This window comes from Ambystoma mexicanum, chromosome 4q, assembly GCF_040938575.1.
Source record: "Ambystoma mexicanum isolate Mex_15411 chromosome 4q, UKY_AmexF1_1, whole genome shotgun sequence".
Lineage (NCBI taxonomy): Eukaryota > Metazoa > Chordata > Amphibia > Caudata > Ambystomatidae > Ambystoma > Ambystoma mexicanum.
Window position 1 is genome coordinate 101,755,895 of NC_090928.1, and position 14,281 is coordinate 101,770,175.

The following is a 14,281-nucleotide window of genomic DNA, read 5'->3' on the forward strand; positions in this document are numbered from 1 at the left end:
AAGCGGGATTCACGTCTACCCCTACCTGGACGATTGGTTGATCAGGGCGAGCTCTCCCGAGCAAGTCCTGGATCATCTGTCAGTCACCTGCCACTCCCTTCACAGTCTGGGCTTCTCCCTCAACTTAAAGAAGTCCCACTTGACACCTACCCAGCGGCTCCAGTACATCGGAGCACATCCCTGGGGCAGTGTTCGCCTCTCCAGGTAAGGGCTTGTCACATTCTGCAGATGGTGGACAAGTTTCAAAGTGCCCAGAATCTCCCGGCGTTCGAGTTCTTGAGGTTGCTCGGCCTCATGGCTTCCTGCATTCTACTGGTGCCAGAGGCCAGGTTGCGGATGCGATGTCTGCAGTGGGCTCTCAAGATACAGTGGTCGCAGTCCTCCGGCAGGATGTCGGATCCTGTTCAGGTGCCGCCCTTGGTTGCTCAGGATCTTCTGTGGTGGGCCGTCGAAGGCAATCTGATAAAGGGGGTTCCATTTTGGCTTCCCTTGCCGGAGGCAACGATCGTGACGGATGCATCCCTCACGGGATGGGGAGCTCATGCCAGCGAGTTGACAGTCAGCGGTCGTTGGTCTCCATCAGAGTCCAGACTCCATATCAATCTGTTGGAGCTGCGGGCCGTCAGGCTAGCCCTGAAGGCTTTTCTGCCATCTGTGCGGGGGTAAAATGTCCTGATTCTGACAGACAATACAGTGGCCATGCACTACCTCAACAAAAAGGGGGGGGGGGCAGGGTCTCTCCCACTGTGCAGAGAGGCGATGCAGCTCTGGTTCTGGGCCATCCAGCAGGAAATTTCGATCTCGGCAGTTCATCAGGCCGGAGACGAAAACGAGGCGGCGGACGCTGTGAGCAGGTAGAGCATGGTCTCTCACGAGTGGGAGCTGGCTCAGGAGGTTCTCTTGGAGATCTTCGCCATTTGGGGGACCCCACAAGTGGATCTCTTCGCCACAAGTGTCAAACGGAAGTGCGAAAGATTCTGCTCGTGGGAATTTCCTCCAAGAGGAGGGGATGCATTCGTAGTGGAGTGGTCCTTCCCACTGCTGTACGCGTTTCCTCCAGTCCCCGTCATTCCGCAAGTGCTGCGGAGGTTACGGAGGTTCGGTTCCCGAATGATCCTCATTGCTCCGGCATGGGCCAGGAGAGCGTGGGACCCGGACCTTCTCGTCCATCTGCCCTCCACGCCATCTTCCCTACTGAGACGATCTGCTCTCACGGGAGGGGGGTCGGGTTCTCCATCCAAAAGATGAAGTCTCTCAACATTCATGCTTGGTTTCTGAAAGGTTGAGGTACAAGGATTGGGACCTCCCTGAAGACGTGATGGAGGTGTTGCTCTTGGCCAGAGGCCAGCAACAAAATCCCTGTACCGTTGCCGTTGGAGAAAGTTCTGCGATTGGTGCACGGTACAGAATGTGGATCCTTTTTAGTATTCAATTCCTGTGGTTCTATCTTTTTTGCTTTCTTTGGCCCACAAGAGCCTGCAAGTGGGTACCATTAAAGGTTACCTGGCGGCGTTGTCCATATTTAAGCGCTCGTCTGAGGAGTGTTCTTATTTTAAGATTGCTTTGATTTCTCAGTTTCTTAAAGGGCTCACAAATGTGTTCCCACCATCTCCTTTCCGGGTACCGGGATGGGATTTGAACCTAGTTCTGAAATTCCTAATGGGTGCTCCGTTTGAGCCCTTACATTCTTGTCCTTTGAGACTGTTGACCTTTAAAACTGTATTTTTGGTGGCGGTTACTTCCGCTCGCAGAGCGAGTTGCAGGCACTCTGCCAAGCCACCTTTCACAGTGTTTCATAAGGACAGGGTTGTCCTTAGGGTTCGTCCTTCTTTTCTTCCAAAGGTTGTGTCGGATTTTCATTTGAGCCAGAAGGTAATCTGTTGTGTTGCTTCTCCTTAGGGGAGGAAACCCTCCTATCTGAAAGGTATTGTAAGAAGCCTCATATGTGATGAGGTATCCTTTATGATGTCATGGAATGTTGGTTCTGGTTTCTTGTTTCTGTTCCAATATTGTCAGTTGGTGGAAAGAGCTGAAGGGAAGGGGAGCCCATGAGATGTGGGGGTCTTCTTTCCCCATATTAACCTAAATAAATCCTTATATAAAACTTCCCTGCCTCTGCTGCATCTTCATAACAATGGCGACTAGGATGGGATGCAAGGCCATGGGAGGCAGGTGAAAGGAAGACCCCCAGCTGTGAGCCACGCCCGCTCTGCCGAGCCCCTGCGTTGAGCGAGGCCCTGTGAACTTGTTCCCCGCGTCCCGCCGTCTGCCCCGCTCTCGAGGTACACTCTGCGTGTGCCGGCGCTGAGTGACCTGAGTCGGAACTCTTGCTGGCTCCCTGTGTGCGGCCTCCGGAGGGGAACGGCCGTCAGCACTGCCGTAGCGAAAAGGACTGGCCCGCGCCGTCCGTTGGCTGCTCCGCCGTCCCTGCGTTGAGCGGCCCGCTGCAGGGAGTTGCGGATTCCAGCTGGCTCGGCGAGCGCCGCCGTCCTTGAAGGGGCTGTCTTGAGGAAGAAGCTGATCCCGGCGTCAGGAGAGCAGTCCTGGGAGGGCCGCTCTGCTCCTCCGTAGCGTGGAGCGGCCACCGTGCAGAATCTGGCGATTCTCTGCATCTCCCCAACGTTGCAGAAGTAAGTGCATCTTTGTGTCTTCATCGCTCCTCCGGGGACTTTCACGTACTTTCCATTTTCCCCGTGCCTGTCGTCCACCCGTTGCCGGGCCCGAAGATCCGTATGGAGGAGGTGGGGAGCCGACTCTGACTCTGTGTACCGTATTACACTTAACGGTAGGAGAGGTGGTTTGAGCTGCAATAACTACCGTAGACTGCTTAATAGGGGGGCAAGCCAATTTTCGGTTAAGGCATCAGAACTTCATGCAACGCCGCTTGGTGCCCAAATGGAGTGAGAGAAGAGTTAAGGACTAACGCTGCTGGCTGGCAAGCATCACCATAAGTGCAGAAAGAGTGGGGCACAACGGTCTGTCCATAATATCCACGCATGTAGATTGCATCCTTGCGTAGGACATTAATATACCGCAGTGTTGGTCCATGCTGTGTAGCTAAGCGGGCTGACACAAGGAAGTTCCATGAAAGACATCTAAAGCACCGAATCTCAACAGAGCACAAAAGGGATGCTTTTTGCTGTGAGAAGAAAATAAATACATATCAAGCATATCGCTTCAAACAGAAAATATGGCAGCTTTACCTGGGATATCAGGTCCCCCCATTTTTATGCCTGCCCCGGGCGCGGCAAAAATTGTTTGGCCCCAATGGCGCAAGGGCTTTATGCACTACATGAAAGCAGCCGGGGGAACGGCCTATTCCAGCGAGAGGAAGTTGGCATTATTGCTCCATTTTTTGGGTTATGAGGGCCAGAGGATTGTTGAAACTCTCCCTCAGCTTGCAAGTGACGGAAGCGGTGATGAATTAAATGAGTTAGAGTCAGCATTGGTGAAACTTGATAAGCATTTCAACCCAAAAAGGAGCACGATTTTGGAACGCTACAATTTCCGAATGCGCACACAAGCTCATAGTGAATCTGTTGAGGATTATGTGACGCGTTGCGACATCTGGCCCTGACATGCAAGTTTCGACGAACATATTCGCGATCAATTCATGACTCATTGTCGATCGAATAAGATACGGGAGGAACTGTGGCTGAAGGATGAGCCGAGTTTAGATGAAGTATTGGACTTGGCCAAACGCGTGGAGCATTCCCTGGCATGTGTGGCCAAACTCTCCAAAACTGAAGGAGGAGAGCCCAAAGAAAATAAGCCGGAGGTCTTGATTGTGGCTGAAGGAAAGAACAAAAAGAGAGGAAGAAATAAACCGTCAGGGAGGAGTATTCCGGAAGAAAGGAGGAATCAAGATTCGATGCAGAGATATGAGAAGGAAGAGGATAAGAAGGACGAAAGGCTATGTTATCGGTGCGCTAGTGCAACACACTTTGCATCCTCTGCTGTCTGCCCAGGGTGAAAGAGCATATGCACTAAATGCAAGAGAAGAGGACATTTTGCATCATGCTGCAAGAACTACCAATTTGGACAGTCAGGCCAAAGAAAGGTTCTCTATGTAAATGAGGAAGAAGATGGGAGGTCATCAGAAGACGAAGTTGTAGTGCCATTGCAAAATGTTATCGTTAATGCTGTTAATGTAGTTACCAATGGTGGGGACCCAGATGATTGTGAAAGTCCCTATGCTGTGTTAACGGTGAATGGTTGTAAGGTATCCATGATGGCTGACTCAGGATCGAAAATAACCCTAGTATCCAGGGTTGCATTTGAGCGCGAAATGAAAGGGGTAGTGTCTGAGATGTCAGAGCCCGACATAAGTCCTGGAGGGTACAACCAAGATTGTATTGATCTATTGGGTTATGTATGGAGTAGGTTTGAATTCAAGGGACGCAGTTGTGATGGCAAAGTGTATGTTACTAAGAAGGGACAATCCTTGTTAGGATGGAGAGAACAAAAGAATTTAGGGATCAAACTCGATCCCAATCACCCAGAGCAAGTACTGCAAGTCTCCGAAGTATCCTCGACTCACGGCAGGTATATGTCGGAGTATGGGAAAGTATTTGATGAGATGTTGGGAAAGGTGAGAGGGTTTCAGCACCAGATAACATTAAAAAGGGGCAGTATACCCACCGTGGTGAAGGTTGTGTCGGATTTTCATTTGAGCCAGAAGGTAATTCTTCCGGCGTTCTATCCTCATCCGCAACCTGGTAAGGAAGAGGAGATGCTCCATAGGCTGGATCCTAGGAGAGCTTTGAGCTTCTATCCTTCACGGATGTCCCTGGTCAGAGTGGACGATCAACTATTTGTGGGATACGCTGGAATGCGTTTAGGTCAAGCTGTTTCTAAGCAGACCTTGTCCAGATGGATCATCTTGACAATCTCTGAATGCTACCGTCTGGCTGGTAAGGACCCTCCGGTAGGCTTACGGGCCCATTCTACTAGGGGGTGTGGCTGCCTCTACTGCTCTGCAGAGGGGTGTTCCCATTCGTAATATTTGTGAAGCAGCCACATGGGCCTCTGTCCATACTTTTGTAACGCCACTCACTGGATTCTATCCATGGGCAAGATTTGGCTTTTGGTGAGGCGGTCCTCTATTCTGCAATTTGATTGGGCATTCTAAAATTCTAATTTCTTTTCCCTCCTCCAGACGTTGGTACTGCTGTGGGAGTCTGTCATAGATGTGGAATACGTCGGAGGACACAATCCCCTCAAAGAACAAGTTACTTTCTTACCTGGTAACGTTCTTTCGATGGGATGTTCCTCCGACGTATTCCACATCGCACCATCCCAGCCTGCCCCTCTACAGAATTTCTTATGCGATTTCAGCTTACGTTTCCGCAAGGCTTTCTGTAGTCATACTGGCAGAAGATTGGTGGCACACGTTCTGGTGGAAAAAACAACAACTGAGGCTGGAGGCGTCGTGCATCCTACTTATAACATCCGGTGACATCGCCTCGACGGAGGCCCTCGAGGGACAGCGTATCAACGTCATTGACACAGGAGCCAAAAAAAATTCTGACGCAGCACAGCTGTGCTAATTACTGTCATAGATGTGGAATACGTCGGAGGAACATCCCATCGAAAGAATGTTACCAGGTAAGAAAGTAACTTGTTCTTCTAATCCCAGATCCCCACTTGACAAAAATTGCCTGATCTTGGCCAAATCATTTCTATCGTCCTATGTTTGTTTACCCGCTAAACATAGGAGTTCTTGAAATAAGATCAACACACGTATAACATGTTTTATTAAATCAAAATGTGGGGCCCACAGAGGAAGGGTGTGGTTGTGTGACTCAAGTTCCAACTCTGTAATTAGAACATGTGGTTTCTAATTTGGGTTTCCCCCTGACCAAAATTGTATGATCTGGATCATAATCATGGGCATCTTTTTGGTGTAGCAAATGCAACGCCTGTATCAGCAATCTGTGTGGACCGCTTTGCAGCTCCCCTACCACATTTGATTACAGATCTGGTAAAAGTTATTATACCTTTCGCTTTTGGTAATGCCGATAGGTGTTGGTGTCCATTATCAATCAAAGTTGATTAATTTATTTCAGTGTCAGAATTCCAATAAATATTGTTTAAAAACTGGCTCTCATCAGGATGCAGGCTCTGTACGACAGGCATGGTATCAAGAGAAATGTTCAAAAAAGCAGGGGCGAGGCGCACACTCCAATTCATGGCCAATATATTACCTGAACAAGTGTCCAAAAACAATCACAGGGTTAAATCCCAAAGTGTTCAAAATATTCACAGGATCAAATCCCAATAAAGTTCACAGGCTTAGTTCCCTTCTTGCACGGTTGTACTCCTCCAAGCGCTTTCGTATCTGCAATACTCATCAGGGAGGTTGAGTTACCATTCAATTCAGGTGTAACCAATATAAATGCAGTTGCAGTCTCTAGGAATTGTGGTCAATGTAGTGAACCCATTTAAACAGTTCAAGTGGCCAGTGAAAAACTCCCCTCCAACACACACATCATAACCTTAGCAGGGGGAGGGGGGACAAGCATGATTATGGCTCTCCAGTGTAGGGCAAAATAACCCCAGTGCTGCAGCCTCTGGAGTCCAGATCTCCACAAGTTAAATGTTCACAAAAGCAGGGGTGAGGCGCGCAGTCCAATTCATGGCTAATATAATACCTGAACAAGTGTCCAAAAGCAATCACAGGGTTAAATTCCAAAGTGTTCAAAATATTCACAGTGTCAAATCCCAATAAAGTTCACAGGCTTAGTTCCCTTCATGCACGGTTGTACTCCTCCAAGTGCTTTTGTATCTGCAATACTCATCAGGGAGGCTGAGTTGCCATTCAATTCAGGTGTAACCAATATAAATGCAGTTACAGTCTCTAGGAATTGTGGTCAATGTAGTGAACCCATTTAAACAGTTCAGGTGGCCAGTGAAAGACTCCCCTCCAACACACACATCATACCCTTAGCAGGGGGAAGGGGGAAACCATGATTATGGCTCTCCAGTGTAGGGCAAAATAACCCCGGTGCTGCAGCCTCTGGAGTCCGGATCTCCACAAGTTAAATGTTCAAAAAAGCAGGGGCGAGGCGTGCACTCCAATTCATGGCCAATATATTACCTGAACAAGTGTCCAAAAACAATCACAGGGTTAAATCCCAAAGTGTTCAAAATATTCACAGGGTCAAATCCCAATAAAGTTCACAGGCTTAGTTCCCTTCTTGCACGGTTGTACTCCTCCAAGCGCTTTCATATCTGCAATACTCATCAGGGAGGCTGAGTTGCCATTCAATTCAGGTGTAACCAATATTGTGGTCAATGTAGTGAACCCATTTAAACAGTTCAGGTGGCCAGTGAAAGACTCCCCTCCAACACACACATCATACCCTTAGCAGGCGGAGTGTGCGCCTCCCCCCTCTTTTTTTACATGTAATTTGTAGAGATCCGGACTCCAGAGGCTGCAGCACCAGGGACATTTTTCCCTACAGTGGAGAATCATAGTTATGGTTTTCCCTCCTCCCCTTGCAAAGGGTAAGGTGTGTGCTGCTGGAGGGGAGTCTTTCCTTGGTCACCTGAAATGAACTAATGATTTCACTACAGCTCCCATTATTCTTAGAGACTGCATTAGCAATCTAATTGGTTTCACCTGAAGTGAAAGGCAACACAGCCTCCCTTAAGAGTGCTGGGACACGAAAGCGCTAGGAGGAGGAGAACAGCAGCCCAAATGCAGCATACGGGATCCATCCCTGTGAATATTTGAGGAGGAGAACAGCAGTACCAATGCAGCATAAGGGATCTAACCTTGTGAATATTTTTGCAACAATTGGGATCTAACCCAGTGAATTTGACACTTTGGGCTTTAACTCATTTATTCTTTTTCTTTTTTCAGGTAGTATATTGGCCAGGAATTGGAGTGCGCGCCTCACCCCTCTTTTTTTTTTTACATGGTATCAAGAGAGACACAGTCTTTTAAATATGTTTTAAAAACCTTTATTTCTTAAAGATTCAGGGTTGGTGCAATGCCTATCTGGCCCTAACTCTAAAGGGATGGTTCCCTCAAATGATGTTTCTAAGGGCAGTTCCTGTCTGAAAGTCCAGAATATAGTCTGTGTCCAAACGTATGCTTGCCCTCACTCTATTCAAAAATGTGTTAGGGGGTCTTTCGTCAAAAATAAAGAATAGTGGTTCAACAGAAAAATAGGAAACGAGGGTTGGTTTCCGGTGGTCGATTTGCCAGGCGTGGTTTTAAGCTCTCCAAAATGAGTTCAATCAAACAGCTGCTTGACCTTCGCCACAGGGTCCTTGCAAGACCTTCACCACAGGGCCCTTGCAGTACCTTCGCTGTCTTTGAGTTCCTTGGGGTTCCCTTCCCCAAGCTACAATTTATTCACATGTCAAACCCCACAAAAGAAATGTATCACAGTTCCTTTTGAAGGTTCTCGGGGTTTCCTTCCCCACGCTTCAGTCCTTTCAACACTCTAAAGACAACCAGTAAGTCTCCAACTTGGTTGGGCCTCTTAGGTATCCATTCCCCCAAGCTCAGGCCTCTTTCAGCTTTGAACACAAAAACAAAATATTATCACAGTTCCTTTTAGGTTTCTCAAGGTGCCCTTCCCCCAGCTCAGATCCCACTAGTTCCAAACACAAATTCAGCTGGTCAGGATATGCCTTTTCTTACATACAATCGTCTCATGGGGTAGAATAAGATGCTTATATATATCTGTTAAAGTGTGTTGTATGTTCGGGGTTGACTCCAGCCCCATAACAGTTGGTGGGCTGAAAGTTTGGCCCAAGGTCGGCATACCAGTCTAGGGTGTACTGGCGATAATAAAATTTGACCAACCCCATCCATTCGCCTTGTACCGGGCGGGAGGTCCAGCCTTGTGCTATTAGTATAGGCAATTTTGGGAGATTGCTGATTTTGCGATTTTCAGAAATAGGAAGTTATGACACAATACAACATACACAAGTCTATAGCAGATCCCCACATGCATGTCAGCTACAGACCCATGCAACGCTGGGTGGTACAGCTAGTAAAATGATAAAGAAAGCCAGAGAGCACACAGAGGAGATGCAGTGAAGGGCCAAATTGCTGATTCTGGATCCTAATCCAGGCTTCTCTTCTTGACCCAAAGTAGTTTCATTTTAGGAAGATCAGTTTCTCTCTGATCTCTCTTTTACTCCCATATCTGCCAAATGCATTTGTTTCAAATTAAAAAATCTAAAGTCTTTCCGTGCAGATGAAGGCTTTAAATGTTAGGGGGTCTAGCTTGCCTTTCTCATCTGGCACTGCCACAGAGTGGGGGCAAACACAACCAAAGTGAGTCCAGTTATTAAAACTGCTGGTAGCTAGGATGCTTATGTGTTTATTTGATTATACTCATGTGGAGTGGGGTTTCCATACCCCAGTCCTGTCATTTTTAGATCCCTGTAATCCAAGGGTAGTTCATGAAATATTTCACACATTAGGGAACATTGCCTATGAACCTTTTTGTTTGGTGGAGGTTCATTTTGCACACAAGTTTGCCAATAATGCGTTTAGTGTAAACATGTATTCTGCCATGGATAAGTGGTGTTTAACTTTCTTGCCCATCAGAGCAGAGGCAAAACCAAACTTTGCTGCTTGTGGAGGCAATCTGCAAACTTCCCTGGCGTGGGGGCCTGAGTTACTGCCTCGCTTGTTGTAACCTAGAACCATCCCTCGTCAAAGAGGCCCAAAATATTGTTGAGGAATGGGTAAAATATTTAATAAAAATATGAATTTTAATTTGAAAATAGGAGCGAGTTCATTTTTTGGGGAGAGAACCCCCACCCTACCTTTTTCTTGCGACTTTTAGTTCAGTTGGGTAATGAAGAGTCTGTAGCCTTCATTCTTTTGAATAATGTGGCGTTAACCCCACCCCATTCCGTGCTGTGCACGTCCTGTTCATTGAATGAAAATATTGATCCAAAAAGGCCGCCATGGTCATAGAAGACGGGGCTCTGTTACGGAGCCCCTCTTCTATCACCATGGCAGCCTGAAGAGGGAAGCTGCTGCTACAGCGGATAGTCGCTGCCGCAATCAGGTAAGCAGGAATGGATAGGGAGGGTGGAGGTCTTTAATTTAAAAAAATAATAAAGATGTGGTAGGACGGAGGATGGCAGGCCACAGTGGGGGGGGCAGCCTGCGAGTTCCGTCGAACACGGGCTGAGATTATAGGTTTCAGCCCGCAAGCAGTGGAACATGATTGGCTGCACCCAATACCCCCTGCCGGGTGCTAATGGGATTTGTAAATAAAGGATGGCCCGTCACTCATTCTTTAACTCAGTGGTTTCAACAGTCTTTCTCCAAATCCAGTCCTAGGTTTCCAAAGTCTTAAGTCACACGTTGTGACGCATCTTTCAATCTGGGAAATGTGGAAACATTGATGTGTCCTAATTTTACTTCATATTACTTACTGCATGGGTAAAACAGCACAGCCCTTTAAAACTATTAACATTAATTGCAGTATAAACTTTGTTTTATTCCATTTCAGGATACTTCAACCGGCCGTGGCAGTGGGAGGCGATAAAGTCTAACTGCCGTTACATCGTACAATTTGGTTCCACGGATGATCCTTTCCTTCCATGGAGTGAGCAGCAAGATGTCGCTGATGGTCTGGGAGCAGAGTTGCATAAATACCTGGACCGGGGCCATTTTCAGAATACTGAATTTCATGAGCTAATCAGCGTGGTTCAGAAACTGCTTGACTCTCGTGCTTGATTTCTTTCTGCTACGCCTTGAATTTTCAATTTGAGCAAAAATATTTGCATTGCCAGCGCCTGCAGCCAACCTTAACAAGGACTGCAATGTTGAAGGTCCCAAATTGGATCTGAACAAACCCACTTCGACTGCAGTGCATTCAAATAAGATTACTATTTTTAATAAATTAAGAATTGTATTGGACCTGAGATCATTAATAAATAAAATGTATTGTTATTTTCAAAAGACAATTTAAGTTATTGCTTCATGTGGTTAAGGGGGCTGGCGACTATTCCTTGAAGCACAGTCAGCCATCACCAATAGCTAACCCATCTAGCCCTATAGATAAGGGGTGTACCATCCACTTTTACTCTTTAAAAAGAAGCAAATGCTCCCAAAAAAGGAAAAAAGCAAGTACAAATGCTACCACATCACTTGTTTGAGCTCCACAACAAATTAAGCTGCAGGGCCACTTCCATTCCAAAAGAACAATACTGGGTGCTCAAGCCTTTGCAGTAAATCATATGTTCAGCTATTTTTCTTTAATTCCTGTTCTTGATTTCTATAAACGAAAAGGTCCTCCCATTAATAACATATGGTGGGGGGAAATCTGGGGTTTCCACTTCTTTTGGATTGGGAGGCCCTGGAGGGGTTGTTTTGGCAGAAGGTCCTGCAATTATCCAACAGAGTGCTAGCGGCCAATATCTGCTATGAGATGAGCCTCGCCTCGATTACATTTTATATTCTTTGAAAGAATTTCTCTGTATTAAGAAGCACAGGGTGTGCAGAGGATGGCTCACTGCGGTGGGCACTAAAGCTTTTGCTGGAACAGAAATTTTGGGTCTCCCTAAATGAGTGGGAGAAATAATGCGAGTCTATCTGTGAGGTGTGCAGTGTTTCAAGGGAATGGGTTTTGCAGCACCCTGCTAAATCTAAGAACAAATGAAGAAATTGGATTGGATCCACACTATTGAAAAAGTAAGAACCTACCGTTTGTACGTAGATTTGTTGGTGGATGTAAGGGCTGGGTGCTTTTCCTAAATATTTGAATAAGTCCCTGAGTAGTTTTTGTTGCACCCAGGTTATGAGGCTTAGGCTAAACCTGCTTCCTACTAACTAAATAATGGGAGCCAGAAATAAAATGCCTGGAGAACAAAGGTTTTGCTCTATGCCTGATAAGCTGGAAACTTTACACCATATCCTGTTACACTGTCAATCTCCGGAGGCTAAACGTTTGCATTATTTTGGGCATGTATTGCAACATTATCATTATGTGCCTATTGAAGGAGTGTGGCAATTTATGGTTTCGTATGGTCGCAATCATTGGATGACTGCTGCTTAAAAGAAGTATTAGAGTTATGATAACAAGCTGTTCCGTTTCAGAACTTTGAGAATGTATGCAATGTGATTTATGTTTTTTTAGCTTTCCTTTGTTCCTTGACTGATTTTTTTTATTGTTATTTTAAAGATGTCATGTAAATTGTAATTGATTATTTGTCTTTGTTAGTTTTCTTAAAGGTTATACTTATAATAGTTTCCAATTAACCTTAAATAGTAATTGTACCAACACAATCTTAACAAATAAACATAACCATCCAGAAGGCAACCCCAACAAGACAAATAACAAACCAGAAGTAGATAACATATGTTTCACATAGTTCAGAGGTTGTTTCCATCTCTTGGATTCTTCATGGGAGACAGTTTGAGGTCTCCAAAACAAACACCATAATAGGTTCAGTATCCCCTAAGGAACACTCACAAATAAATTCACAACACACTTTGTCCCTCACAGCGTGGTAGTGGCCTTTTCTCCACTTTCCAACCCCATATAGCCCAGCCCAACCCGCTAGAGGCTAAGAAGCTATCTCGTGTATCACCCAACCTTTCAAAAAAAAGCCCCCGATTTCTCATTAAACGTTGATAAATCATTGAGTGCCATATACGTTAATTTCTCCATAAGGTATGCATCCCACATCTTTAACAACCAATGTGATTTAGATGGTACCGCTGGTTGACTCCATCTTTGAGCCACTGTTACCCTGCCCACTTGCAAAAGAGCCTTCAACATCCTAGTGAACCAATATTCATCACTATCCTTGGCAGGAATACCCATCAAAACAGTCAGGGGTTGCAACCGCCAGGGAATAGCCTCTATAACACGTAGAGGGGGATCCATGGTACATCTTAGATATAGTTTGTGGATCTTTAAGCCAACCCTGAAGTACCTTAGAGTTGTGCTCCATAGTGTGGGTAGAAAGGTTGCCATGGAAGGTAATTCTATATATTTTGTCCCACGGAGCATTAGGGATAGCCTGATAGTACAACAGAGTCCAATAACTCTTAAAGGACTGTCTGCTCACTAAGTCACCAGTAACAATAATTCTAAAAGCTTTAGGAACAATACCCTTCCTTGTTGTATTCATATCAAAACCTTCTCAAAATGCATGAGTTCCTGTGGAAGACTTATCCTCCACCTGAGGTCTAAAAGATGTCCCTTGAGTCTGAGATAGTCAAAAATTGTAATACCGTATTTTACCAATTCTCTGTCTAAAAAATGTGGCACACCATCTGGATTCTAGCATCTGACAGGACTGGAATAATCACAACCCCTCCCCTCCAATCCTACCCACAGCAATAGGGGGGTGGGGGAGTCACCATAGAGAGCGTAAAGGTGGTGGCCAAGTAGAAAACTGCCTGTTACTAGCTATATCTTTCCACAATACGCTGAAAGCAGAGTGACGTCAAACCTCAGTGGGGATGGATCTAACAGGAGAGCAGATCAGATGCCTACATTTTTCCTGGTGGCCCATCCAATCCTCAAGAAACATCAACTAGGTGCCAAAGTTATCACACATGTGTTCCAATGAAACTAAGTAGTTCAGCCTTAAGAAATCAGGAAATCCAAATCCCCCATGATATTTGGGGTGAGTAAGGGTGCTTCTCATAATCCTTGGCTTTTTACCCTGCCAGACAAATCTTTAAATCCAAAAAGAAAAAGCTGTCAGAAAAGGGTGTGGGAAGCATAATGAACAGAAAGAGAAGCCTCTGTAAAATATTCACTTTGACAGTCATCATTCAACCCAGCCAGGAAAGGGTCTACTTCAACCAGCTCTCCAAGTCCCACTTTGTAGCTTCCAAAAAGGGAACATAGTTGAGGTTGCCAAGAGCTGTAGGGTGCTTAGGGATTATAATGCCAAGGTATTTCATTGTATGGTTTTCAATAGTAATACCACACAGCTACTCCCCCGCTTCCCACTTATCCCGCTTCCATCAATCAATGGTATAATGCAAGAATTTGTCAAAGTTATTTTGAAACCCTCTATCTTTCCATAAACCTTAATGGTTGACATCAATTTCTGTAGCAACACTTGGGATATATAGACCAGAATAACATCAGCAAATAAGGAAAGTTTAGAGACCACCCCCAAACCACCCACATTCAATACCCCTAACTTTAGGGTTCACCCTAATAGAGACCTTGCCGGTGGCTATCACTAGAGTGTACATCAGTGGGGATGGGACAGAACTGTCTAGTACCTCTAGACAATATAAGGCTCTGACACTCGTCCATTTACACCCTAG

General features: G+C 45.8%; 1 protein-coding gene across 1 annotated transcript in view; it reads left to right on the forward strand.

Annotated features, from left to right (window-relative positions):
* RBBP9 (RB binding protein 9, serine hydrolase) overlaps positions 1-10,950 on the forward strand; it is a 469,056-nt gene extending 458,106 nt beyond the window's left edge. Inside the window, exon 5 of the mRNA XM_069607536.1 lies at positions 10,494-10,950. Within this exon, the coding sequence (XP_069463637.1) occupies positions 10,494-10,720 (227 nt within the window). The 3' untranslated portion in view covers positions 10,721-10,950. The remainder of the gene's footprint in view (positions 1-10,493) is intronic.
* The last annotated feature ends 3,331 nt before the right edge of the window (positions 10,951-14,281 follow it).